Source organism: Melospiza melodia, chromosome 5 (assembly GCF_035770615.1).
Source record: "Melospiza melodia melodia isolate bMelMel2 chromosome 5, bMelMel2.pri, whole genome shotgun sequence".
In the NCBI taxonomy this organism is placed as follows: domain Eukaryota; kingdom Metazoa; phylum Chordata; class Aves; order Passeriformes; family Passerellidae; genus Melospiza; species Melospiza melodia.
Window position 1 is genome coordinate 25,227,044 of NC_086198.1, and position 26,342 is coordinate 25,253,385.

General features: G+C 44.9%; 1 protein-coding gene across 5 annotated transcripts in view; it reads right to left on the reverse strand.

Annotated features, from left to right (window-relative positions):
* Nucleotides 1-26,342, reverse strand: part of HERC3 (HECT and RLD domain containing E3 ubiquitin protein ligase 3) — a 44,834-nt gene that overhangs the window by 18,434 nt on the left and 58 nt on the right. For 2 of the 5 annotated variants that reach the window (XM_063156632.1, XM_063156629.1), the window contains exons 1-8: nucleotides 23,187-23,226; nucleotides 21,576-21,833; nucleotides 6,577-6,736; nucleotides 4,885-4,961; nucleotides 4,054-4,296; nucleotides 2,013-2,104; nucleotides 999-1,129; nucleotides 194-354 (exon numbers count right to left, since the gene is read on the reverse strand). In XM_063156632.1, coding sequence (XP_063012702.1) covers nucleotides 194-354; nucleotides 999-1,129; nucleotides 2,013-2,104; nucleotides 4,054-4,296; nucleotides 4,885-4,961; nucleotides 6,577-6,736; nucleotides 21,576-21,801 — 1,090 coding nt within the window. In that variant the 5' untranslated portion in view covers nucleotides 21,802-21,833; nucleotides 23,187-23,226. Of the gene's footprint in view, nucleotides 1-193; nucleotides 355-998; nucleotides 1,130-2,012; nucleotides 2,105-4,053; nucleotides 4,297-4,884; nucleotides 4,962-6,576; nucleotides 6,737-21,575; nucleotides 21,834-23,186; nucleotides 23,227-26,342 lie in introns of those variants that run through there. The other 3 variants (XM_063156633.1, XM_063156631.1, XM_063156630.1) reach the window with 2 other exon arrangements.

Consider the following 26,342-nt stretch of genomic DNA (forward strand, 5'->3'; position numbering starts at 1 on the left):
AAAGGGAGAGAGCACACATTAACAGAAAGAGCAAAAGGTCACCCAGAAATTACCACAGTGCACTGGGGACAATAGGATGGGTTTCTTTTGGCAGTTCCAGAAATTTCACAGAACAATGTTAAGATGTCTTTAGACAACCATGGGTGAAGTTATTTACGTCCATCTGCCATTTCAAATCGAGCACAGTACATACCAGGTTTCCCTGAGAGTTGCCCATTGTGAGCTGCCCAGTGACCCTTGACAGGAGAGGGACACTTCACATTGCAAGTGTGCCCTGTTCCCAGCTGGCCTCTTGTTCCACAGCCAAATGCATAGATCATTCCTGAAGAAGGCACAAAGGCTAAAGTGTGATGTCTGCAAGAGATGGGCACAGAGTTTGGGCGTTGTTTAACAATAAATTCAAAATAAAACAAAGACCAAAACCAAGGTGGGGGAAAAACCCAACAACCAAACCAAATGCCACCTACAACTTATTCTCATTTCTCCTAGGCCAGAAGCTGGTGCCAAGCAGCACATTTACACGGGCACCAATGCCCAGTTTTTGCCACCTGATGGCACCAGTTTGTGGGATGGAGCCCTTTAGGTGTAAGGGACAAAGAGCAGCTTGTGCAGACACACAGCTGGTATCAGGCTCACAGGATCAGCTTAGTCACTTGCTAAGCCTGAATATTCTGAAAGGCAACCACACAGCACCAGGGCTGCTAACTCACTTTTCATTCAAGAGGCTGGAAACTTGTGACCAAAGGGGCTTCTGCTCTAAAGTCTTGCTGAATTATTAAGTTGGGAAGGTATCTTTTACAGGTTAGAGTGCAGGGTACAACCCCAATTAAAAAACCATCTCATTTAGAGGGTCTTAAAATTCTCATGGAAAGCAAGATTTAAATTCCTTTAGCTGCGAACATAGAACGCAGAAGCAGGACTATTTTCTCCTATTTGCATGATTCAGTACAGCATTAGCCTCCACCAAGGAAAAGTTTCTCACTGCACACAGGACTCACCTGCCACAAGCAATCTGGGACACTTCACTGCCCATGAGCTCCAGAACTCTTCGGGGGTTCACCTCATCATTCATGGAGTCGTGGCCCAGCTGCCCGCAGGAACCTGCACCGAAGGTGAACACCCCTCCACTCTGTTAGCAAACCAAACAGCAGAGCCTCCATTTAGGGACCCAGAGCCCAGCAGCATCTCTCTGACTACAGACTCAGTATGAGCCCAAAGCTTAGGCAGACACTGATGGGGATTTTCAAAAGATCCAGAAAAGAAAGTTGGGTTCAGCTAACGCAGCTTGCACATAAGCTACCCTGCCATCCATCAGAAAATAACAGAATTACCTTCAGGTTATCTCTGCACTAGACAAGCTCCTACAGAACTAGTTTTCTACAATGGTGTTTTTCCCCACAGGAATCCCAAAGTCAGTTGTTTAATTCATTTTACAGTGGAAAACACCAAGGCTCCAAAACAGGAAGCAACAACCACAAAGTGGCAGAGGCAAGGCAAGAACTGAGCTGCTCTCTTTCAAACCCTAGCCCTGTCCTCTGGCCACTAAATTATACACCACTAGGAAACAGCAGGTTTGGAACTGAAAACCTCTTGTAAATGTTGTGACTGCTAATGTTAAATTTAAACACTCATTAATTTTAGCTTCCATCTTACTCTGATGCATAATATTACTCTATTTTCCAACAAAATGCTGTTTTCATCCCTTTGAATGTGTGTTTGTTAATTTTTTTTCCTCCCAAAGCTATTCATTTCAAGTTATTCACCCGAGTTTTGCTATTTGCTGCTGTGGATTATTAACATCTTCATCTTCAAAACCAGCAAAAGATCGTGTTGGGAATGATAGTCAGAATAAATAATGAGGCTACACTTTCCACTTAGTTTCTTTTACTGGGGTCAGAAGGAATACAGTAAGCCGATCTGTGTTTTTCTTCCATTATACAGAAAGCTACTGTGAAACCAGCAGGCAGGTGAGGCAGTGGCCACCTAAAGGGCTCCCAGGCCAGCACCTTTACCTTTGTCAGGACTGCAGTGTGCTCCTCCCCACAGCTGATGTAAACAACCTTCTGAGAGCGCAGCAGCTTCACGTGACACGGGGACTCTCGGTCTGCAACGAAGCCAAAGGAAATAAAGGAGCTGCTCCACAAACACAAACCTGCATGCCCAAGAACAGCACTGCCAGTCTGGTTTTCAGATGTGGTCCATGAGCACAAGGGAAATTTAACAACTGTGGAGAAAAAGGCCCCACATGGCCTTGAGTACTTCACTGTTTTTCCCCTCGAATTCTTAAAAGGCTTGACTGACTCAAACAAAGTTGTCCAGACCAAGAGGGCACATGTTGATTATCTTGTACCAATTCAACATGCACTTGCTGTTTGGAAGACATGGTGAGTGCAGCCTAGATACACCCACCTTCAGCTTCATGCTCCACTTCACACTCCTCAGGGATGACTGCAAATATTTGTTTCTAAAACCTTATTTAGACCTTTTCCATATAGAACAACCCTGACACGTGGGAGACACTTGTGCAAGACACATGGTAAGCTGAATCTCAATGTGTATTTAAATACTCAGCTTTCCTTCTCTTGTCATCCTTTAAGCAGAAGATCCTCCTACTTGCAAAGGTTAATCACTATCAACCATTAAGTGATGCTTTTCTCCTCCACTCTGCCACCCCTAATCATTTAAAGTCTTTCTCCTAGGGATGAATACAGTAAAAATAAAAGCTAAGCACTTCAAGGAGCAGTAGGCACCCCAAAACAATTAGATATTAAGGGGAGCAGCTGCTTTTTCCATACCAACAAAAAGTCAAGTTCCTACCTATAGAAGTTACCCATTTCTTAAGATTCTCACCTTAGGATTTGCAAGACACTTTTTTACTGAGTAGTGAGAGAAAAACAGTCACACTTCTGTGAGTTTAGAATTGAGAGCTGATTTTTGATTTATCTTTTTCTGTATTTTAGCACTCTGATCTTTCTTTTCACAGGAATGACACTTCTCTCTACAGCAAAATTGTTAATAATAACAGTGCTGCAGAATACCCATGTTTGCAGACCTTGCTGTTCTTGTTTGACAAGTCTAATTCACACTGTCTTATCGTGATTCACTTACCATAAATACCACATATTTACTACAATGCCAGGCACTGAGGGGGAAGCAGAATATGATCCCTGGCCAGCACCATCCCACAAGCTGATGCCTATTCTGTTCATTTAAGATTAGCCCCATGTCAGAGAAAGCCTCTCATATGTAAACTGCAGATTTGTTTTAATTAGAAGCATTTATCTGCCAGTCTACATGGAAAGGACACTGCTGCTCTTCTATTAGGTCAGCCCTACTTTACAGACAATACAAGGTATCTAGGTGCATGCTAGGTATCACATCTACACTCAGAAACTTGCCTAGATACTCAAATCTGCTCAGGAATTATGCAGAAACCAATAAGGAGGCTGACCTGAAGCTCCAAAGAAAACCTTCCATTCACCTGTTTTATTCCAAAAAGTTAAGAGTGTGTGAACAAGCAGCAGAAGAGATCCGGGCTTTTTAGACTAGCACCTGAGAAAACTACCATTGGCCCTATGTGTCTGGTAACTGTGCAACAAATGAACTAGACAACATTTTACAGTACTGAGATATTCACTGCTGCCAGAGTTTTGAAGCATATAGCTGCTCACCAGTGAAAACCATGTTGGGAAATGAGGAGATGAGTTCAGCCTGCTGTTCTGCAGGGAAAGCCTTTGCTCCAACGAGCTTCAAACAAACACAATATGGGTAAAATATTTTTGAGAAGAGGGAGGAAGAATATGAGCACTTTCTTTGATATTTGCATGTTGACACTCAGACTTGAAAGACCTCTCTTTTTAACCCTCCTCACTTAAATTAACACCCACAAGGGGAAAAAACATGTTTCTGTCTCTACTACATATGAAAAGCCTGTAGAGACAGAGACTTCCTCTGCCATCTCACCCCAAAAGGAGCTGCTGAGTGTTACAGACCCACTTATATACACTGCCAATGCAAGGAGACAGCAGGCAAAGGAGTCTGTCCTTCCCTCACCTAGGAGCAGAATTTTTGTACCTCGTTCATCACTTAGTCCCAGCTGTCCTGAGCTGTTCTTCCCCCAGCCAAACACAGCTCCTGAGAGAGAAAGGGCAAAACTGTGGGCTCCCCCTGCAGCAACCTGAGCCAAAGGGATCCCATCTAGAGACTTGACTCTCTGTGGACTGGCTTGGGAGGGACATTCTTTGCCCAAGCCCAGCTGACCGTAGCTGTTCTGTCCCCATGTGAAGAACTGGCCATCTGAAACAAGGAAAGAAAGAGAAAGTTAGCCAACAGAAAGGCAAGTTTGCCAAAATTAAAAATAAACAGTCCTGGAGGCTTCGCTCCCACCCAAGCCTCATGATGAAAAGAAAAAAAAAGCAAAATCAAGAGAGACATTCTTTGTTTAAAAAAAAAAAGACCATGGCCTGAAGCCACCAGGCAAATGAACGCACAAGCAACTAAGTGCAAAACACAAAATACAACTGCTACAACAAACAGTGCAACAAAAACAGTCCTCATTTCACATAAAAGAGTAACAGCCAAGGAAAATTTCAACACAAAGGAATTAATTACACACATTTTTCTAAATCAAGATGGAAAGCTTTCAAGCACTCATGCCATCATTCACCACAGTGGGTGGTCTGTGTGTAATGTTTTCTTTCTTCACAGTATTGGCAAAGCTCTTCCTCAATATTCATGGTACCTGATCCATTTTACAGCATCCCATTTGGCCCAAAAGCAGTCAGAACATGGGATGCCCTTGATTTATTGTGCAGAAATATGCAGTTTTGGACACTGCAAAATAACAGCACAAATTCTGGTAATTAATAACAGATGTTACAGTACCTGCTGCCAGAGCCAGGCAATGCCAATTTCCACAGGAAACCTGCAGGATCGTCTGTTGGTTCAATTTCTTTATCAACCTAAAGGAGACAACATGGTTTTAGAGTAAGTGTCCACAAATACAGTATCACCTTAGACAAAAATTACCATTTCCACTCAGATACTTGTTGTATACACACAAAATCCATGAGTTTGAGATTGAGGAACAGTGTCTTGAAGGCAGTACAGATCCATATGTAACAGATGCAAATCTGTGGAGACCTCTAGACACTTAACTAGTAACTCAACTACATTTCCTGCTATAACACTGAATCCAACCATCTGGAAATGGTGAAAATAGCTGGTTCTTGGTGTCTCTTTCACTATTTTTTTTCAGGCACTGACATTTTTCATGCTGTTATGGGCCTAGCAGATCCAGTGAGTTACAGCACCAAACCCTCTTCAGTGCTTTGTACAGAAAATAGCAAGTCAAAGGTTCAAGTTATTCCACAAAAACGTTATTTTTAAAATGGCACTATCGCATTGGTATGCAAGGCTCTGTCTGTTTTATCAGAACCACATGCAAGTGAAGGACTGTCTTCCCACAGAGCGCTTCAGCTCAAACATTAATCTTCTGTCATTGAAACTCTTCCTTTAAATTCTGTTTTGACAATGACAGCCATCCCAGAGAGACATCCCAAACTTCTGCTCTGCACTGGATCTGCAGTAACAGACCAAATGAGAGACTGCATCTGCTGATAAAACACCTTGAAGTACAAACAGCATTTCTGTTTTTAAATACTCTTTCATGCACATCCTTTTTCTGTACAAAACACTGTGGCATTTTTCAGGGAGGAAGCTAAGCATGCTGCAATTTTCTTTTCCATCCCTCAGCCATCCATGGGCAGAAGGTCCGTTCAGCCCAAACCTCCTGCAGGGCTCGGGGGCAGCAGTGACAAGGAGAAGGAATCACCTTCATCCCAACATGAGAAGGGCCCTATTCCTGCCACACTGAGAGAAAGTGAGCAACCCTGACAAGGTCTCTGGTGTCGAGATGACCCCAAGCTGTTAGAAAGTCTCTTTTTCCCAGCCATGAGACTGAAGAAGATGGGATTCCTTGGCTGTCATTCTCAAGGTTGTTTATTTTTTCTTATCTATAACATTCTTTCTCCGACCCGCCAAGGTCAGTCTGGCAGGTCAGACTGAGGCACACTGGGCAGTGTTGTCATCCTAAAAACTACATGTACTTTATTCACAATAATTTTCCAATACCTATCACCTATGTTAGACAGCTCATCTCTACTCTAAACCAATCCAAAAGTGCCACCATCACAGCAGAAGATGGAGGCTAAGAAGAAACAAGAGGAAGGACAGGACACACCCAAATCCCTCCATCTTGCCTCCTGAACACCCATTCTAAAACCCCAAAATTCTACTTTTTCACGTAGAATTAACTATCATTCTACTTAAACTGTGACAAATTAACTATCATTCTACTTAAACTCTTGTGGCTTGTACATCTTCGCACAAAGTTGGTAATTGTTTCCATGGGTTAAAATCGAAGGCACAGGTGTTTCTGACTCCGTGCCAAGGTCTCCGAGCCCTCTGCCAGGGTCTCGAGTCCTCCAGAGGAATTTCCTGAGTTCCGACACAACCCTTGGTGAGCAACCCTCCAAGGAGCTTCCCTGAGGAAAGCTGACCCTGCTGCAGGCTTACCTTGGCACAGTCACTGCATCCTCTATGGTGGTGAGCCCCAGCTGCCCGTCGCTGCCGGCGCCCCAGGAGAAGAGCTGGCCCTGGTCGCTGAGGGCCACGCTGTGCGACTCCCCACAGGCCACGTGCACGATGTGCTGCCCGGCCAGCGCCCCGATCGGCTCTGTGGGAACACAGGGAACACGTCATGCTCACAGCACCCATCCCACAGCACGATGTGCTGCCCGGCCAGCGCCCCGATCGGCTCTGCGGGAACACAGGGACAGCGTGATGCTCACAGCACCCATCCCACAGCCACACACGGACACCAGGGCTGCGTAAATCCGCGCGCAAAGTTGTTCAGATTGGTGCCCTGATCCCCAATTTAGCTTTAAAACATCCTACAGGAGAAAAACCACCAGGTTTACTGAAAATGTGTCACTGCTGAGCAGGGACAATGTCTCTGCTCACAGCACCCATCCCACAGCCACACACGGACACCAGGGCTGCGCAAATCCACATGCAAAGCTGTTCAGATTGGTGCCCTGATCCCCAATTTAGCTTTAAAACATGTCCTACAGGAGAAAAAGCACCAGGTTTACTGAAAATGTGTCACTGCTGAGCAGGGACAACATCTCTGCTCACAGCACTCATCCCACAGCCACACACGGACACCAGGGCTGTGCAAATCCACGCAGGGATGGAATTTTGGTTCATGCAGTTATTAGGGTAGACAGCTTTAGGACTTTGATTGTGTTTAGGGCCAGGAAAATGGTTGCAGTTATTATAGTGTATAGGTAGAAGTTGAGGAGGGTGAGTTTACGGTTGTAGATGATAATGATTGCTATTCAGCCTAGATAGGAGATGGAAGAAAAGGCTAGGATTTTTTGGATTTGTGTTTGGTTGAGTCCTACTCATCCCCCCAGGGCTGCTGAGAGGACAGCCAGGATACTTAGGAGTGTAGGGTTTAATGAGGGTGAGGTTATGTAGAGTAGTGTGATTGGACGGAGTTTTATGACAGTGGATAGGAGGAGGCTGGTGGTGAGAGGAGAGCCTTGGACTACTTCTGGGAATCAGAAGTGGAATGGCACTAGTCCTGGTTAGATTGCAATTGCTGAAGTCAGGATCAAAGCAAAGCCATTCAGGTGGGTGCCCCGATCCCCAATTTAGTTTTAAAACATGTCCTACAGGAGAGAAAGCACCAGGTTTACTGAGAATCTGTCACTGCTGAGCAGGGACAACGTCTCTGCTCACAGCACTCATCCCACAGCCACACACGGACACCAGGGCTGCGCAAATCCACGCGCAAAGCTGTTCAGATTGATGCCCTGATCCCCAATTTAGCTTTAAAACATATCCTACAGGAAAAAAAGCACCAGGTTTACTGAAAATGTGTCACTGTTGAGCAGGGACAATGTCTCTGCTCACAGTACTCATCCCACAGCCACACACGGACACCAGGGCTGCGCAAATCCCCGCACAAAGCCATTCAGGTGGGTGCCCTGATCCCCAATTCAGTTTTAAAACAGGAGAAAAAGCACCAGGTTCACTGAAAATGTGTCACTGCTGAGCTCTTCTGAAAGCCTTGTTTGAAGGGCACGGAAGGCAGGCAGGTATACAGGCCTCAAGCACAATGGCAGCAAGCCTCAAGACAAGGAAAACCTATCAGGTTATTCAGGAACAGATATCCCAGATTTGATACCACTCAGTTTTGACTCAGGGATCACCCAACACTGAGAAGACAGCAGACCCTGTAAAACATATTTGACCTTCCATAGCTCTCATGTCCAATGAACATGAGTCATCCACAAAGCTGGATGTCATCCACATCCCATCCACCTCACCTTGATTTATTGCTTGATGGGTATGTGTTACAACACCCTCCATGCTGACCTTGGAACAAGTCTGAACCTATCAGCCTATTACTATCACTGTCAAACACTTCTTTTAAAAAAAGTACCATATAAAGGAAGTAAAATGAGATGAAGGAATAAAAATTTTTAAATAAATCATCACTCAAGTCCTCTGGAAGACAACCCACAATTGACTTTTCATCATTACATCACATTAGGCAACTGAAGCAGGTTTAAGAACTACTCTAAAAACATCTTTAACCAAATCTTACTCATTACACAATTTTTACAAAGGGGCATGAAAAAACATCTTGTTTTTCAATAAAACCACACAACTGATGGCAAAGTTCCCTGCATGCCAGAAAGACGCAAAGTTGCTTTCCTTTTTTTTCCCTGAACAAATTCAAGTGTTCCTGGTGGATGAAGGAAGATTTCACCCTGTAAGCTACAAGGCAGTGATCAGAATTACTGAAATCACACTTGCCTGGGACATGTAAGGAAAGGGTCACTACATGTCATTCCATAAAAATGATACCCCACATTACAGGCATCCAGAAATCATTAACACGCTTAGCACCAAAACCTGCTTACCAATTAATCTACATGTTTTAAATTAGTGTAGAAAAAGGTACCCCTAGGAGGGCTTGCCTTCTGTGTCTGGGAATGAGAAAATGAGGAGAAAAATCCCTAATCAATGTTTTTGAAGAAAAAGGTGACAACTATTTAAATATGTATTCTAGCTGAGGAAAATGCCACCTGAACATTGCTTCATTTCACTCAAAATACTTCATGGCAACAGAGGTGCAGTTTTACAAGTAACAAGCACACAAACATCTTAGGAGGGCTTGAGACCTGCCCCCCAGTAACACCCTTGGTCCTGCAGCTCTTTGCAGCAGCACTCATTTCACCCAGTCCCAGTGCCAGTACAGACACACAGCCAGGTTTGAGGGTGGTAACTCAGTTTAAACACACAGCTTCCCACTTGGGCCCACAAGCATCCAACTATAGCACTGCTTTGGCAGTCTGGTTCATGCTCATTTACATATATATATATATATATATAAATGAGGGAGCCTATTTTTATCTGAGGGCTCTAAACAACCAGCAGCTGTAAGGGCTGATCAAGGTCAATGACAGCCAGCAGACAAGGTGTCCCAGCAGCACATGTGACTCTGGTCTCTTCCTCTCAGACACTCAGCAAGACAAACATTACAAACATTACCTGCTGCACCGTGGCCAATTCACACAGGTGTGTTTCTGCAACCTCAAGGTCCAGAATTAAAGCTGCTGATCACAGCAACAAAAGGAGAGCAGGACAAAGCCATCCACTTCTCCAAGGAAAACCCTTTGATTTACAAACCCATCACTTCACCCCTGCTGGAAGGGTGCACTGAGACTTGGCTGTTACCCAGAGCACCTGAGCTCCCAAAAGTGGTCCCAAAGTCACCAGCCAGCCCTGCTGCCAAAGCTGCTCCCTGCACACCGCCAAACACTCCAGGAGACATCATGAGTCTGAAAAACAGCAAACATGGGCAATATGGGATGCTGGGGCACCCACAGCAGACGCTGCTTTGCTGCCTGCAGCCATGTAAAACACTTCCCTGGGAAAGCAGTGTTCGCCACAGTAAGTCTTATTTCCTGCAGGAGCTGACCCTGAATCACTGAAGCACCTTGGGGAGGTGACAGAAGACTCCAGGGACCAAAGATTAGCATCAGGAGCTGGAGGAGGCAGGATTCTGACCACAGCAGTACAGCAAATAAGGAAAGAGTACCTTGAGGTATGTGGCTGTGGCAAGGACTTCACACACTGGGACACTGAGGGGACACCCAATAGGTCACGAAATCTGAGTGTTTCAGTCCCCTCTGGCTCCATCTGAAGATTAATTTGGCAACACAAATGTGACCTTGCTCTATGTGCCATCCCAAGAGACAAATAAATACCAGCTCATTTTGAAAGGCTGCCCTGTGTCACTGAAAGCCTTCAGTGACTGCACTGCTCACCACTGGAACAGAGTGCAGCCTCACCTGGACTCAGTGCATAACCACAGACAGAAAAAAACCCATGCCTGCCTTGGAAATGAAGCTCTTTGCCTTTAGAAAGGTGATGTATGGCCCATCTTACCAAAAAACATTCCTGAGACCCTGTCAATAGCAGTTTGCCTGAAAAGTCATGAAGAAATGTAAATGCCAAATAGTTTCAAGTTTTATACACTCAGACACGTTTCTTTCCAGAGATGGAAAAAAGCCAGCCTTCTCCTGGGATCACAGGCTGCCCAGGCAGTCCAACAAGGGTCCCAGCTCACTGTCAGCTGCCAAGTCACTAAATGTACCACCTCAGCTTACATGGGATATCAAAAACATCAATCTGAAACTACTTCTATGCTGACCTCCCATCAAAATATTAGATGTTTTAGTGGTTGGTACACATTTAAACTTCCAAAGCAGCACAACACCATTATTCACTCCTTAGAGAAGATGTGTCACTGCACTGAGATGAAGAGTACGAAAGGTGAAGTTTATTCTTAGTATTGTGTCTTGTGTAATTGGTGAATAAAACCAGTCAAGGGGGCTTAACAGGCAAAATTATCCCAAAGCTAAGCAGAACAAAACCCTGAAAGCAACAGGGAAGGGCTGAAGCAGTTATGCAATACAGTGTTTCAACACCTCATAAAACCTTCAAAAAACAAACAAAAACCTCCTAAGTTCCAAGAAGTAGACACTGAAATAATCTTTTCTTCCTGAAGCTGTCAGCTGTCTCAAAACAGCACCAATGCTTTGAAGTCATTTATCAGTTCTTCATATCTGCTGGAGTTTCAGCTTTGGTTTCTCAGAACAGAAACCAGAAACAGGTATACCAAGGTTTCACTTTTTCTGGTTTTAACCCTGTTAGATCTTTCCATAAAATACACTGCAGTAAAGAGTGAGGCAAAACGTCTCCAGAACAGCTCATCTGTGAATGGGGACAGCTCTGCTTCCCAGGACTGCACTTGTGTTTTCTTGCTTTGCAAGGACACTCCAGCAAAAGCTGGGGATAAGTGGAGTATGTTTCTACAACTCAACTTTGTGACAATCAGTGCATTTAGCCTGAAGGTTTGGGAATGGCAGTAAGGCTGGGACAAGAATGAAAACCCCTGACAAGCCCACCATCAGTCCATAGCTTGCCATTTTATAAAACAGGGCCCATGCTTTGCCCCTACATCTTTGGATCCTAAACAGGATCTTCAGTGCCTGCAACTGCTAGAAGCACAAAGCACTCACTTAGACTGTTCTAATTAGAATGCACAGGCAATGAATGATTAATTAGCTTTTGTACTCCTAGTAATTTTATCAGAGAGTTGGTACACCCTGTCTATGTATAGCTTCCAGCTGCTCACAAGACAGGCTTTTGCTGGAGGATGGGGCAAAACCTTCAGCCATATGTGTACCAGGATGTACAGGAACAGCACCAGATGGCTTCTGCTGCCTGGAAACTACACAGAAACCATCAGCCCTGAGGTTACACCTTCAGTGGCAAAATCTGCATTTTGGTCAGAAGAAGCTGCGTCTTGGAAGCATTTCAAGTGATTCCAGTCTGCTAGGACATCTGCTCAAAACTCTTCATGGTCTCCCCAGCTTGACAATAAGCAACTCAGAGCGTTTGCTCTTCTTTGTTGTTAATGTCTGCAAGGAAAGTGCTCACAGATTCTCAAAAATACGTCTTACTAGCTTGCCCAGATAAGAGATGGTAGTAGAAACACAGGGAACAGAGAAACAGGTAAGCTAAGGTAAGAAATTCCTCTGGGTTAATGCTAGCAGCTTGCAAGTCTGAGGACAGATGAACCAACTTCTTTGCACTGCCATGCTTGTTAATATAGTCTACATCCACACTGAGGATGCATGAGCATTGTGCAACCCAGATCTAAAATTCAGAAATGTGAGATACAATGTTTCAATACACAAGGCAGCCGAATATTCAATCACACCAAGAGTGACCTAAATGTCACCTGTATAATAATTCTATTCTCTGTGAACTGAAAAGCCTTAATTCTTGTAGGAAAGGAGCAGAGTTCTCTCCTTATGGAGATGAATTTCACCAACACATTAAACCCTCTAACAAGGTGACACTAACAGCATTAGCACTTAGGGAAGCATGATTCAACAGCCAAAAACTCCATAAAAATCTGTTACTGCCTCCAACAAGCACCACAAGAAAATCAGAAAAACATCATGGCCCAAACTGATCAGTCACCACCATTTTACTAAGCCACTGTACAAAAAGCAAGGAAGCAACAGTGGATCTACCAAATGCCCTGACAAGATCTTTATACACTAATTAGTAAATTTCAGCTGACTCCCCATCTCCAATGGCATATATATCCCAAAGATGTTTCTGCATATGGATATCATGGCTCTACTTCTAGGCTGTGATGAGCTTCATTTCAGTCCTATAGAAGCAGCTGAACATTAAAACATGTCTAAGTGCTTTAAAGAAACTGGAAAAAGAGAAAACTAATGTGCAACAATCAAAATGCCTGCAACTGAAAGAGCAGTAAGAGAGAAAGTATCTCCCTCCCCTTATGAAAGTTTCTCCTTTTTTTGCCAGCATAACTTCCATGTCCTAGTTTTTATCGTTAAATAGCAGTAAAATACCAGCTGTTTAACCAGAAGCAGCACAAGTACACTCACCAGCTTTTCCAGAAAACATCATCCCCAGTGGAAGTGTGATTCTGCCACTTGGAAACTGGTAACTGGGGAGGGGGAAATCATGGTGTTTTCCCAAGGCCTTTTTGCCCCTTCCCCTCTCCCTTAAAGCTCCCAAGCAGGACCCTCTGATTTCCCTCTGCCCATTTTCACCTCTGACCACCCAGGCACCCCACACTCCAGCTGTCACAGGAAACATCTGGAGCCCGGGAGCAGGAGGAAGAAATCAGACTCTATAAACCACTTAAACTAAACACAGACCTTGCAAAGCTGTCAGGTGCTTTTTGAAAACATAATCTAACCCAGCCAGCTTAAACTGCTCCTGTGGCTTCACCACCTCTGCAGGCTGTGGTTTGTCAGCAGTACAGTCAGAGGGAGGTGCACAGGGAGGAGGCCAGAGCTCTTGGACACTTTCAGGAACACACCTTGGTGACTCTACATGGCAGGGCCAGGGGGATGAGACACACACCACGTAGACAGCTGGAACCACCCTGCCTGACACCAGCCCTGCAATTTCCACTCCCTGCTCTTTGCAGAGCGTCTCTGAGAAGCCATTACATGCTTGTTGCATCTTGTGCTCGGATTATGTGACACTATTGCACACAAGGGTGTGAGAAACGCTGTGCTCTGCACCTGCACAGCACCAGGCTACAGGAGCAAAGCCCATGGGGAGCCCACATCCCCACCACAGGACAGCTATCCTCACTACCTGCCTGCTGCTCTCACCTAAGGACAGCTGTGCACCTCATGCTCAAACCTCTCTCAGCACGGGGCAAAAACTCTGAAGCATGGAGCAAGCAATGCTTACATCAAAATGTAACATCCTCTGATTTTCAACACCTTAAGTTTACTACATCCATCGAGAAGGCTGGGTTTTACAAGTCCAGTTGAAAAACTTGAGGTTTTCCTTTCCTGAACTTGGTGAATGGTGCTATGCTGGCAGCAGAAAGCAGAGCAGTAGGAAAAAAAGCCTGATAAGAGACAGACAAGCAGCAGCACTGAAGCTGATAAGACTGATAATTTGGCTACAAGGGAGGAAATGTAAACAGAGAGCAGACTCACTGAACAAAAAGTAAGTGTGGGGGGAAGACAGCAAAGGACCGAGGACAGACCAAAGCAGGTGACACTCCTCCAGAACACGGCTGATCACAGCAGTGGCAACATGGTTCCACAGGTCAAGGCTGAGAAGTTCCAAGCAACAAAAGATTCTGCAGTCTCCTTTCATCCAGAGACACTAGTGATTCTTGATGGTTTGCCTGCATGACACATGTGGTACTGCTCACTCATTTATTTAGCATGGCTACTTACAGTCTTAGGATCTGAGAGAGGCTGGCTCAGCTATTAACACTGCCTTCACTTTCTAAGGCTGTTTCTGGCCATGTTAAGGCAGGAATGCAAGAGCAAGAAGTGAGAGGCCACAGTGACATCCCAGGGTGTCACATCACTTATGCTCTGCCAGCTACTGCCCCTCAGAGCTGTGAGCAGACACTTACCCAAAGAAAGAAAAGCCCTTCCTCAGGCACAGACAGAAATCCCTCCCCACTGTGCTGCCTTTTGTCTAGAGGACACAGCCTCTCTGAGGAGCTGTAGATGCAGAATGGCATGGGCACAGACACCTCCTGGAAAGGGCTGCCCAGGCACAGAGGGCTCCAGTCTGGCAGAGGGAAGAATCTACCTTCAGACCCTGAAGGTGAACTAGTAAGGATGGTTCTTCCAAAGAAATAAACCACCACGAGTCCCTAGAGAAACACAGGGAAAACTTATGTTTGGAACACCCAGAGAGAGCCCATTTTCCTTCCCAGGTTATGGCAGAGAGCTGTAAAGGTCATTCAGCCAGGCTTGCTGGCCACTGGCAGGCAGCACAGAAGCTGTGGCTGGTCCACGACTACTGAGACACCCCAAGGTCCAAGATGTGCACCCCAGCAAACCCCACAGCTCCAAGGCAGCAAGTGCAAGGTGGGCAGGATGCACTAAACCTTGGCATAACATGAGGATGGATAGCAGAAATGTAAGGGGTAATTAGGGAATGGGTGCCTAGATGCCAGATTTGATGGGCTGGTACTACACACTGCAAAGCTGTGACATTTGACAGTCTCACTTGTGGTAGGCCCAGGCTTTGATTAGTAATATGATTTTCAAAAGCACTTGGTGTACTCCTCACTCTGTTCCCATTTATTTCAATCCTGCAGTGGTCCGCATGGCAGCAAGACAAAGCCATATTTCTGAAAAGTCACACCTGCACAGTGCACACTCAGTAGAGCACCCCTGCCCTTGCTTTCAAGGGCATTCCCATCAGCTTCACAAATATGGCTTGAAAATATGTTACTGCAAATGAGCATGCTGACTGGAAAAGGGGAGGCAAAGGATGAAGTCCTATTAAACATTAAAAAATAATATTACTTTTATCAACTGGGCATTCTGAGAAAAGATATGAGCATCTGTAGATTCCTTTTGGTGCGTTTTTACAGGCAGGCAGCTGTTTAAAAGGCAGGCTGAAGAGAGTGAGCATGTCTTACCAGCTCTTTCAGCTACCAAAAATATCTGATTTCTGATAAGAAGTTTCACACAGATCTTTGACAAAAAGTCCTATTTCCAATGTAGCTTAAGGAAGAATATTGGGCTATCTGAAGATAACTGAGTCAAAATCAACAGCCCCCAAAACCAACAGCCCCAAAATTACTCAAATCTCTCCTAGAAGCTGTGACTCTCAGCCATACTTACTCACCTTAACAAAGTCATCACTTGTGTCCAGCACAAAGAACTGCTCTGACTACAAAAGGGTTGAGGCATTCAGAAAACTTGCATCTATCACCTCCAGCTTCTTCCCTGCCCTCTCCTTTAACTCAGCACACACAACCACCCAACCCATTTTATCCCGAGCACATCTTGCAGCTTCAGCATGCTGGCAGCAAAGGGGCCAGTCATTAGTGCCACACACTGTGCCAAGGTTTCCTGCTCCTTCCAAGCCAGGCAGGCAGGCAGCCTTTATTTCACTGGCAGGCTTTTATTGCAGCTGCACCTTCAGAAAGCCTCTGAATAGCGTGCATGGTACAGGAGTGACAAGTAACAAATACCACAGAGACACAAGCTTAGGTTGCCAAATTGCCCTACAAACCCCCAGTCAGAAGGCAAAAAGTTGGTCATTTTTACTGCAGCTCTGCCTTTTGAGGTAAAAGAGCACAAAAAGTGTCTCATGTCCTCTGTAACAACAGATCATACTGATTGTAAAAAAAAATTAGTGTCTTGCTTCCCTGGGCTCATCCTTGTTTTTAATTCTCAGCAAAATTAAATCAAAAGAGAAATCTGGTGGTTCTAATAATACATCTGTGTTTAGTGATGAGACTTCAGAGTTGCATTTGAGAACACCTTACAGCCATTTTAGGTGCTGAGTAGGTTTCTCTACTGTCAAGAACTCAAATTTTTACTTGTTTAGGCCCTCCTAAAGAGCCTTCTCTCTCCTCAGGATAGGTTCTTCTAGTCCTACAGTCTCAGAAAATACTGGCACAAGTCAGTTCACATGATCAAGACCACACAAATTTTAAAACAACCCCCACTATAAATATTTGGCATATTCAAATCCCTCAGCCAGCCAATTCAAGACAGCACAGGCATATTTAAGGTCTCTCAGAGAGAGCACTTCCTTTACTTCTCATTCAACCAAATACCAATTGTTTCTAAATTAAGTTAATTCTAAATGCTGACATCTAATTTTAAAATCATTCTGAAGCCCAAATGGCATCAATTCAGCTGAAATTCAGTCTCCATAAGGCAAATCCACTGCAGCCAGTAGTGAGGGCACAGCAACCTGAAACAGCTCAGTCAGATCCTGTGATAATCAAAGGAGCAAGAGGGATGAGAACAAATGAACATACCCGACCTCTGCAAGGGGTGACCAGTTTAATCACCTTTGTTTTTTTACAAACAACATTTATAATGAGTGCCCTTACACAGCTCTTTGTCTGCAAGCTGCTCAGCACAAACACAAGCCCTGCCACCTCTGCTGCAGAGCTGCCAGGACCTCATGGCTGACTCCTCACGCACCAGGAGGAGGCTAAAACAGGAAGATCCACACACACTGTCCTTCCAAGCAGGTGGCACATCTGAATTCTCAGCTGTCCCAGGGCTCATGATTAACAAGCATGCTGCCCTGACCTGAGCACTGAGCTCTCTGCTGCTGTAAGCCTGTGCTGAGGCTCAGGATGAGTGGACTAACATCTGAAAAGAAAAGCACTCAGTTCAGAGAATTCCAGAACATCTGGATCACCTAGGCTGGTTTGTTTGTTTTGGTGGTGGTTTTTTTTCCTGCTTTTTGAAAGAGAATGAACTTTATGATGATATCTCTATCAGCAGCTATGAGCAGATAGATTCCATAGTGCACAGAAAAGCAGTGCTCCCCTGCACATTTGCATCCAAACAGGGAATTTTGTAAAAAAATCATAGGTTTCTCTGCTGTATCTTACCAGACAAAAGGTTTGAGACAAATTTGGCTTGAGACATTGTTCTGTAACTCTCTTGAGACACTAGTTACCAAAGCCCAGGTTTTCTCACTAGCAGAAGTCAAAAGGACTTGAACAGAAGAAATCTCTAGAGATGAAAACAAGTTTGACATCTCGGACTTGAGCAGGTTTTCAAAGCTTTACAAACTACTAACAACTGGCTAGTTGTTTCACACTCTCTATAACTTCATCCAGATCCCAAAAGCGCCTTTACCTTAGGTACCTCAGCCTGTCTTTTGCTCTCCAGGATGCACACTCAGATAAAACACTTATCTAAGAATCATCACAGGGAGCCAAGACATCATGGCAGACCTGAAGAAAATCAATCCAAGTGAAATTACAGGACTGAAAAAGGCAAAATTTAGATACACTTATAAAGAATATTTTTTTCCTCTAAAACTACTGCAGTACAAAATTATTGCTACCCGTTAGAGACATACTGTATGTTATCATCTGATAAATTTCAGGAGATCAATGCAAACTCAGACTAATTTTGCAAAACAACAGGTTCAATGCTTCACTACCAAATTGCCAAGCTACTTCTGCTAAGACATGGTCAGAGACTCTGGAGACTTCAAGGGCACAAGAACACAAGTGAGAATCAGGGCAGGTCAGACAGAAGCTTTATTGGTCATGGTGAGAGAACGCTGGAACAGCATTCCTCTCCCTCTGCATCCCTGCCAAGTGACTGCAGGGACACAAGCTACAGAATGATTCTGGGAGGAAAAGGGAAAAAAAAAGAGGTGAGGAAAAACGACCATGTAAGTATTAACAAAGCCAGATATCCACCCCTAAGAGGGGTGGGTGCTTCAGGTACCTCGCTAATCACCATGAAGCAAAAATGAATTGGTAAGCAGCGTGGCAATGTGGGAAAATGGCTTGTGGTAGAGCCATGGGAGTGCCACACCTGGTATCACCCTGGTATTATCAAAAGGAGAGAGTCTGAAACACTTAGAAGCAGTTAGCATTTAGTCAATAGGCATGTTATTTTAGTTAGGCTAAACTTCTTAGACATGCTAAATATTAATTTTAGCACTCCAATGTAAAATACAGAGGAAAGGGCAATGCCAGAAAATAAACTTCTACTGACTTATGCTCTTTCAGTGGCATGCACTCCCCCAGTAATTTCTGTTCCCTGTAGAGAGGCATAAGAGTCACTTTGCCAGCTGCTATCCCCCTCTCCACATTACATCCACAAGGTCAGCAGATGTGACCATCAACACAGCTTTTAATTAACACGTTTTCTTGCATTTCAAAAGGTGCTCTCTAAAGGGCTCCTCCAAGAGGAATTGCTGAAACAATTCTGCACCACCGTTTGACATTTTCCATGAGCAGCATGAATGAGAAGCAAAACTGAATAGTGAGAAATAAAAGGGAGTTTCCTCTCAGGGAAGACCTAAGCAGCAGGAAGGGGATCACTCCGCCCATGGGAAATCAATGCAGCCTTCACAAGGCACACAACCCCCTGCACAGTTTTGTGTCTCCCTGTTACTCTCAAACACAACCAAGGCACTCTGGAAAGCATTTCTGAAGCCCAGAGGAGGCTCCCCAGGGGCTGCCTGAAAGGGACAGTCAGGATTGTGTCACAGCCTCCTACATCAGGAGATGGAGCTCACTTCAGGAGATGGAGCTCACTTCAAGCTGGGCAGAGCTCCCACTTCCAGCTGCCCTCACAGCCTTGACAGGACCAAGCCACAGGGCAGGAAAACCAAGAGACCTCAGCCCACACTGCCCTGTCCAGCAGGAGAGGGCTGGAGAGATGCAGCTCCAGGACTCCCAGCTCCTGGCATGTCTCCCATTCTCTACCACAGACTCCTCCTGACAGTCTTCTCTACCATTTCCAACAGCTCAGGACCCTGTGTCCCACACATGCAGCTTCATCACCTATCAGGCATGGCTTCATTCACAAGCCCACAAAAATGGAAAACAGAAAAGAGCATCTTCAACAGGCCTTTCTACATAGAAGGTATAAGGCTGTCTTTATCCCATGCAGAGGAAGTGGGGTGAAAGAGGAAGGCTTGATTCTTCTTGTTCCCATTTGCAAATGAAAACTAAGAAATTCAGCTCCCAGGGCTGCAAGACAAAGCACAGAGGAGAGTGTGATGGGGCTCTCCCCCAGTTTACTGTTACCATAAAGGCTGCTGTGCCTGTTCACTGTAAGCTAAAAAGAGCAGCTGTTCCCTGCTTTACAGCACGTCCCTCCCACCTGCCCCAGCCAGCAGAAATCCCACTGGAGGCACAGCCAGTAATGCCATGTTGAAACACCATTTCTCTGGGATGGCCACAGGCTCCTCAGAGAGCAGCACTGCAGAACCTTTTTCAGAAAAAAAAAATAAACCTGTGGGATGTGGTTTCACATCTTGGTGACAGACCCTAACTTAAGGGGTAGAAGAAGGGCACTTGGGATCAAACACAAAGAACCTTTCATTTCTATTTCAGAAGCTCGGACTGGCCCTCTTCTACTGGCCTAGTTGAAAGCAGGATTACCTAGCTGAGAGAGGCCTACACTTCAGCATTCAGGATTCATGAAGTTTATTTCCAGCTCTGATCTACCTGCTGTGAATCCTCCCTTTTCACCAGCAGCTTACACTTGCTTAATTTTATGGGTAAACCAGCAGCATAGCCCAATGTTGCTCAGAGTATCTTTGGTGCACTCAAAACAGTGCTGAATTTCTGGGGCCTCTGCACTAGTCTTGAGCTAGCTGGGTGATTTGCAGGATGAAGCATCCTCAGCAGTTTGAGTTGAATATTCACTAGGCTTGGCTTCCTTTCACCAAGCATCTCATTTATTCCAGGGCCTAAATCTACAGAAGATGTAGCACAGAGAGGATTTAAGCATTCCTGCTATTCCCAATCCCTTTCAGTAATTGTCTAGAAACTCTTGTAGGAAAAGCAAGAGAGGGCAGATTCAAGGTGAACTCCTCTAACCCAGCACCAACACCTGCCAACTCATTCTGAGAGAGACAGACAAAAGACACTGACAGAGGAAAGGAGCAGTAGGGCCAGTCAGGTCAGATTTGCACACACTGCATGGGGAATTGAGGCTATTTTGCATACACCTTGTCTCTCTATCATGCAATAATAGGTGACACCAGAGAAGACCCAAGCTCTACAGAGAGCAGCCTGCAGTTTGGGGAATTTTTGCTCTGATTACCCACAGCACAGGACTTCTATATTATGGAAACAGAAATACCTGTATCTGTACCACATGCCAAAACCAAGAGGTTAATGGAAGGTAAACTGGAAAGCCAACATTCAAAAGAGTCCAGAAGAAAGGCTTCAGGGTTTCTTCCAAGAACAACTTACAATTAAAGCACTCTTTCACCCTGGAAAGGAGAGGCAGTAGCTGCCTCAGTTCAGCACTCATCAGTTCTGTCCATCAGAAGCCAATGAAGAAGATGCAGTGTGAGTCTGGGGAACACAACACTAAAGTGACCTTCCTGCAGACTAGGAAAAAGGAGTGAAGGCACAAGTTGACAAGGGATTCTGAAAGGGGGAAACAAAATTTACAAACCCTGTTGGCCAAACACAAATTTGTTCTCCTCAATTCTGCTCAACACAGATCCACTTGTATTCTTTGGTGTAAGTGAGAAAATTCCCAGCAACAGCTGAATAAAAGTGGGCATAACAATGCAGTGCAATTGGAAAGACAAAGCAGAAGACACTCGTGACTCATGGGCCTCTCCTCCTCTTAATAAAAAGAGAACATAATGCCAGATAAAATCTGCCCTGAGACCATCTGTGCTCGCCTCTGTTTTGATGCATTTCCCAGGCAAAGTGAGCAGACCTGTCTCCTCACCCGTGCTGCTCCTGCTCAGCTTTGGCTTTCCAGAGCCAGCCAGTGCTATTCAGCATCACCACTGTGTTATGTGACACGATTATCAGCTCTGCTGGCTGCTCCAGCTCCACAGCAATCAGCACAAAGCAGCTTTCATAACGTTCTCAGCCCACCAGCCTCAAGACAGCCTGAAGTGTGTATAAAAAGCAGACTTACCTGGCTTGCTTCCTTCACAGTCATGCCCCAGTTGACCTTTGGTGTTCAGGCCACAGGTATACACCTCCCCATCTTCCAACAGGAACACAGAGTGGTTTCCTCCACATGCCACCTCCTTGACATTTCTGTCGTGGATGAAGCCATACACCTGTGGTTCAGGAATGATCACCTGGAGGTTGCTACCTATCCCAGGCTGTCCATAAGACGAGTAGCCCCAGCATAGCATTTTCTCTCTTTTCAGCAAGTCATGTATCCTTCCTGGGCAAGAGAGACAGGGAAATGAGCGTGAGTGAAGCAAGTGCACCACAAATGATCCTACAGAGATCCAGCTGTTCACAGCAGGAGGTGGAAACAACCAGAAAAGGCATTTCCTGCATGACTGTCAGGTTTGTGAACTGTCAGTAAACCATTACACAAAGAGTAATCAAGACAGCTCAGCTGTGCTACTGAATCAGCACCTTCATGCCTTGGCCATCTCCATCTGCGAGGCAGCAGAAATGTTCTGAAACCCAGGAGACTGAGCTCTTACACTGCAAAATTACTCTGCTTCAAAAACCAAGTATCAAACAATGCCCCAAACCAACTGTAATGCTATTCAGACTAACAGGCCCAAATCTGAACTTTTAGAGTGTCATATTTGAGACCACTTCTGCATAAATCTTTACAAATCACCTCCAAGGTGGTCAGACTAGCCCTGAACAGAATGACACAGGTATTTGTGGTGTACTGGCCAACACAGAAATGTGTTATTTCTGATAAAAACAGATTAAAGAGTACTTTGCTCAATTGAACATAGTCTTGCAACCCAAATTTGTGCATGCACACACACACACACTGAACTTGAGCCACACACTGAACACACACAGAGCCCTGAACTGCAGCAAGAATTACACAAGAAGCAGCAGCTCACGTGGAGCAGCACATTGACAGCTTGGCCCTGACAGCAGTGGACAGGTCACGTTGCTGCAACTTGCCAGCAGTCAGGAGTTATCTTCTGTGCAGTGCCTAGTGAAAGTCAGGGATTTCAGAGTGGGGTAACACAGGAAGGGAAAAAATACAGCAATATAAAAGAATTACTTGGCTTGAACTTGATAAAGACAACAGGATGATAATGCCTAAAAGCTGGGAGAAGAAAACAGTATTCTTTAAGAAGCACATGAAAGATTTTAGTACTATTCTGTCACTTCTAATCTCAATAGGTTTAGGTTATTTGCTAAGCATGCTATACTAATAAAACATTGAGAACTCCTCTGATTGAACTAGAAACTAGCTAAAGGTTGTTTGTTTCTTTGTTATTTTGGTTTTTGTTTTGTTGTTTTTGCAAAAGGAAGGAGAAAGATAAGGAAATGAAAGATCTGAGAGATCAAGTCTTAGGATGCACCGTGCCAAGTTTTAGCTAAGGCAATTTGCAGCAGCAGCATTTACTAACACAGCACAGGATCGAAAAGCAAAGGGTAACCCCTGTGCCAAAGATTCCCTCTCCCACTCTGAGCAGACAGGAAACACATTCATTGGGTTTGTTTCCAAAACCTGGTGCTAATTCAAGCTCTAGGTATTAGCAACAAAGCCTTTCCTATTCTGAGCCCTAAGACACGGGTGTTCATCTCTTACCCTTTGCCTGTCAGCTGTGCTCACTTCCACTGAGGCACGGACTGAGCTGAAAGGGGAAGGGAGAGGATTGGATTTTCCAGTTAGTACTTCATCAGTGTGCAATTTCCTACCACAAACTGTTTCCTAGGATCTCTTATCAGGTGCTTTAAAGCAATGCAGGACCCCGTTTATCTCTAGCAGCATAATTCAACTCATTCACACCCACACGTGCTTATCACTGGCCAGCTCCAAAGCACACAGGGGGAAAAGCAGGATTCTTTAACAAGGCTCTGCCTGGTCAAAAAAGCAGGAGCACGCAAGGTTCTGATGAAATCAGTCATGGTGTACACTCTGTGTTTGGCTGCCCTAAGCACAAGAGCCTGATGGAAGACACCCTCCATGCTGGCTACGCTAAGAATAGGAATGCCGTGGGACACAAGAAAATTGAAGTGTGTGCATGTGCTTTAAATGTGCTTCAAACAGCTACATTTAGAGCGAACTTCATGTTCTATCACACCACCAAAAAAAACCCCAAACTAAAAATGCATGAGCACCCTGAAGGTGGCAGGGAATAATTTCAAAACTAACACTGGAAAGGCAGAAATCTGGGACTGCCATTTCTCTCAGCATGGGGAACTCTGTGTTACAAAGACACAAGCAGCACTCCTGAAGATCCAAGGATCACTAACCTGCTAGGATAAACAGATACTGCCTCTAAGGTGAAAAGATTTCCCCAGTATACCACATGAACTACAATGACATTGTACCACATGAGCTAAATATTAATTTGGGATACCTTCTAAAAGAGTACCTCAACAGCCTGCTCCCTACAGACTACAGTCATCTTCCCTAGTGCTAGTTTCTTTTAAAAATGCTAAAAATACATTAATTACTTTCCTTGTGCTCATATTTCACACAAGAATTTGCTGCTAAGGGAATATGATGTGATTGGTAAGAGATGGGTTTTTCTTCCAGTTAAGACACTACTACTGAAACAGGAGGAGTTCAAATTTCCAGTAATCCATATAAACACTAGGGTGATATTTCAGAGTTCAACCCTCCATTCATGCTAGAGGTCAGATTTTCCAAAATTCCTCATATTTAACTATCCCCATACCAGACATAGAAAATGTGGTTTTCACCATTTTTTTTTTAAATCATCTCCATGGACTATGCCATCTCTATCCAGCCCCATCTTCCAACATTTTGCCAATAAATCTCTGTGCAGCTCAGTTTCACTGAAACAGACCAACACCTTCCAGTGGAGAGCAGAGCAAAAAACACAGCCACTAACAATCTGAGTTCACAGGCACAGCTAAACATTTCAAATGGCCTGGTGAATTTACTTATACTGAAAACATTTTTAAAACCACGACTTTAAGACTGTTTTTTTCTCCCCTTAAAAAAAAAACGCTGGCGGTCCTAATACATTGTATGCTCCAGTAGGAACTGTGTCCTGAAACACAAGGAGACTTTAAATAACATTTTCACACTCTGTTTCCAGTCCAGTTAAGGCAGTTACTCTGCTCTGACAGTAGCAGAGGAAGTAAAAGTGCATGTGCCACTGCAAGCTACCTCTACAAACTGCATACCTTCCTCATACTAAAACTATGACATAAGAAGTTTCTAGTGTAGGCAAGCAGCAACAGACACGTGCCTGCACATACACATGTATACATTAAATATATTATTTACATTCACTTATCTGAAATTTTATATAAGTGATTAATATTCCTAGTGCCCAGCTCAATAGACCTTAAAAAAGCCGAATTTTTATCTTCACAGGGCAAACCCTTAGGGGAGAGGGTGGGTTTTTCTTAAATGCATCAGTTAGGGATTAAAGTTCAGAGTTCCTTTTAAAAATTGGATTGCAAAAAGCACAAGAACTGCAGTACCCAACCACATAACCCATTTCTGCTCTTCAGAAATCCCAACACAGCTAGTCTGGTATTCATGTTTCAGAGATATGAACAGATGCAATGCAGTAAAGCCAGGCATTTGCAGAGATTCCCCACACATAAAAAGGAGAGGGGAAGATATAACACCACATCCTTGGACCCTGACATTCCAGGAATAATTCATCATCAAAACAGCGAAGGATGTACATAGCACAGCTAGAGCTAGGAAAACCTCACACTGTGAGGAATATTTTGAGGAAATCTATTGTGGGTGGAAGACTCACCCTCTGCTATAATAAGGTTCTGCTCACATACTAAGTATATATCCTTTGGTGAAAAAACAGCCCCCGTGGTTTAGTAAAACAATGATGCTGCATGTATGATCATGACAGGATGTATTCTGTCTTTTTTCTTTTTCTCTTCCTCTCTCTTTTTAAAAGCTCTCATGTCATGCAGAGTCTCTCCTCAAAACCACACAAACATATTCTAAAACCATTCCCACTCTTGCGCCCTTTCTGGGGAAGTCACCTAAGTAAATATTAGAATTACAACAAACAACACTCAAGGCTCAATGCTCTCTAAACAAAGAGATCTACCAACTGGCAGGGCATGAATAAACAAGTTTTTCCTTCTCTCTTGTTTGTGAGATTTCAGATAACGAATGTGCTTCTGTTACCAGCATTGCTCAACAATGACGGAAATTACTGCCTCTTTCTGCCACCAAGCCTCCAAGCCCACTTTCTTCTTCTTTTTGCCTCCGTTTCAGTGCAACTCAACGTCCGATGTGAAGCAGGTTACAGAGCAAGAGAATACAAGGTGTACCAGGAAATGAGTTAAAGCCGGAGCAGAGTATTCCCACTGCACAGCCGCATATCCTCAGATGGAGATGCCCCCACAGAAAACAGATAAAAAGAGACACCTAAAACCAAACACGACAACCCCCCCCACACCATCACCTCCATTTTGCAATCCCAGTACAAACACCGCTCGCTCCCAACCTTCACCCCGGGCACCCCGGGATTCTTGCGGCCGCTTCCCACGCCCAGAGCGGCGCTTCCCGGCGGGCACACACGGACCCCGGGGCGGCACCAGCCCCGAGCCCACCCCGCAGCAGCCGGGCGATGCTGCAGCAGCGGCAGCGGCGGTGCCGAGCGGCTCCTGCCGCAGCCCCGCGGCCGCCCCGGGCTGGGGACGCGTGTCCTGCGCCGGGGGCTCCGCCACGCCCGAGCCCCGGCTCCCCCACGGACGGGCTCGGTACCGGGAGCGGGGTCCTTCCCCG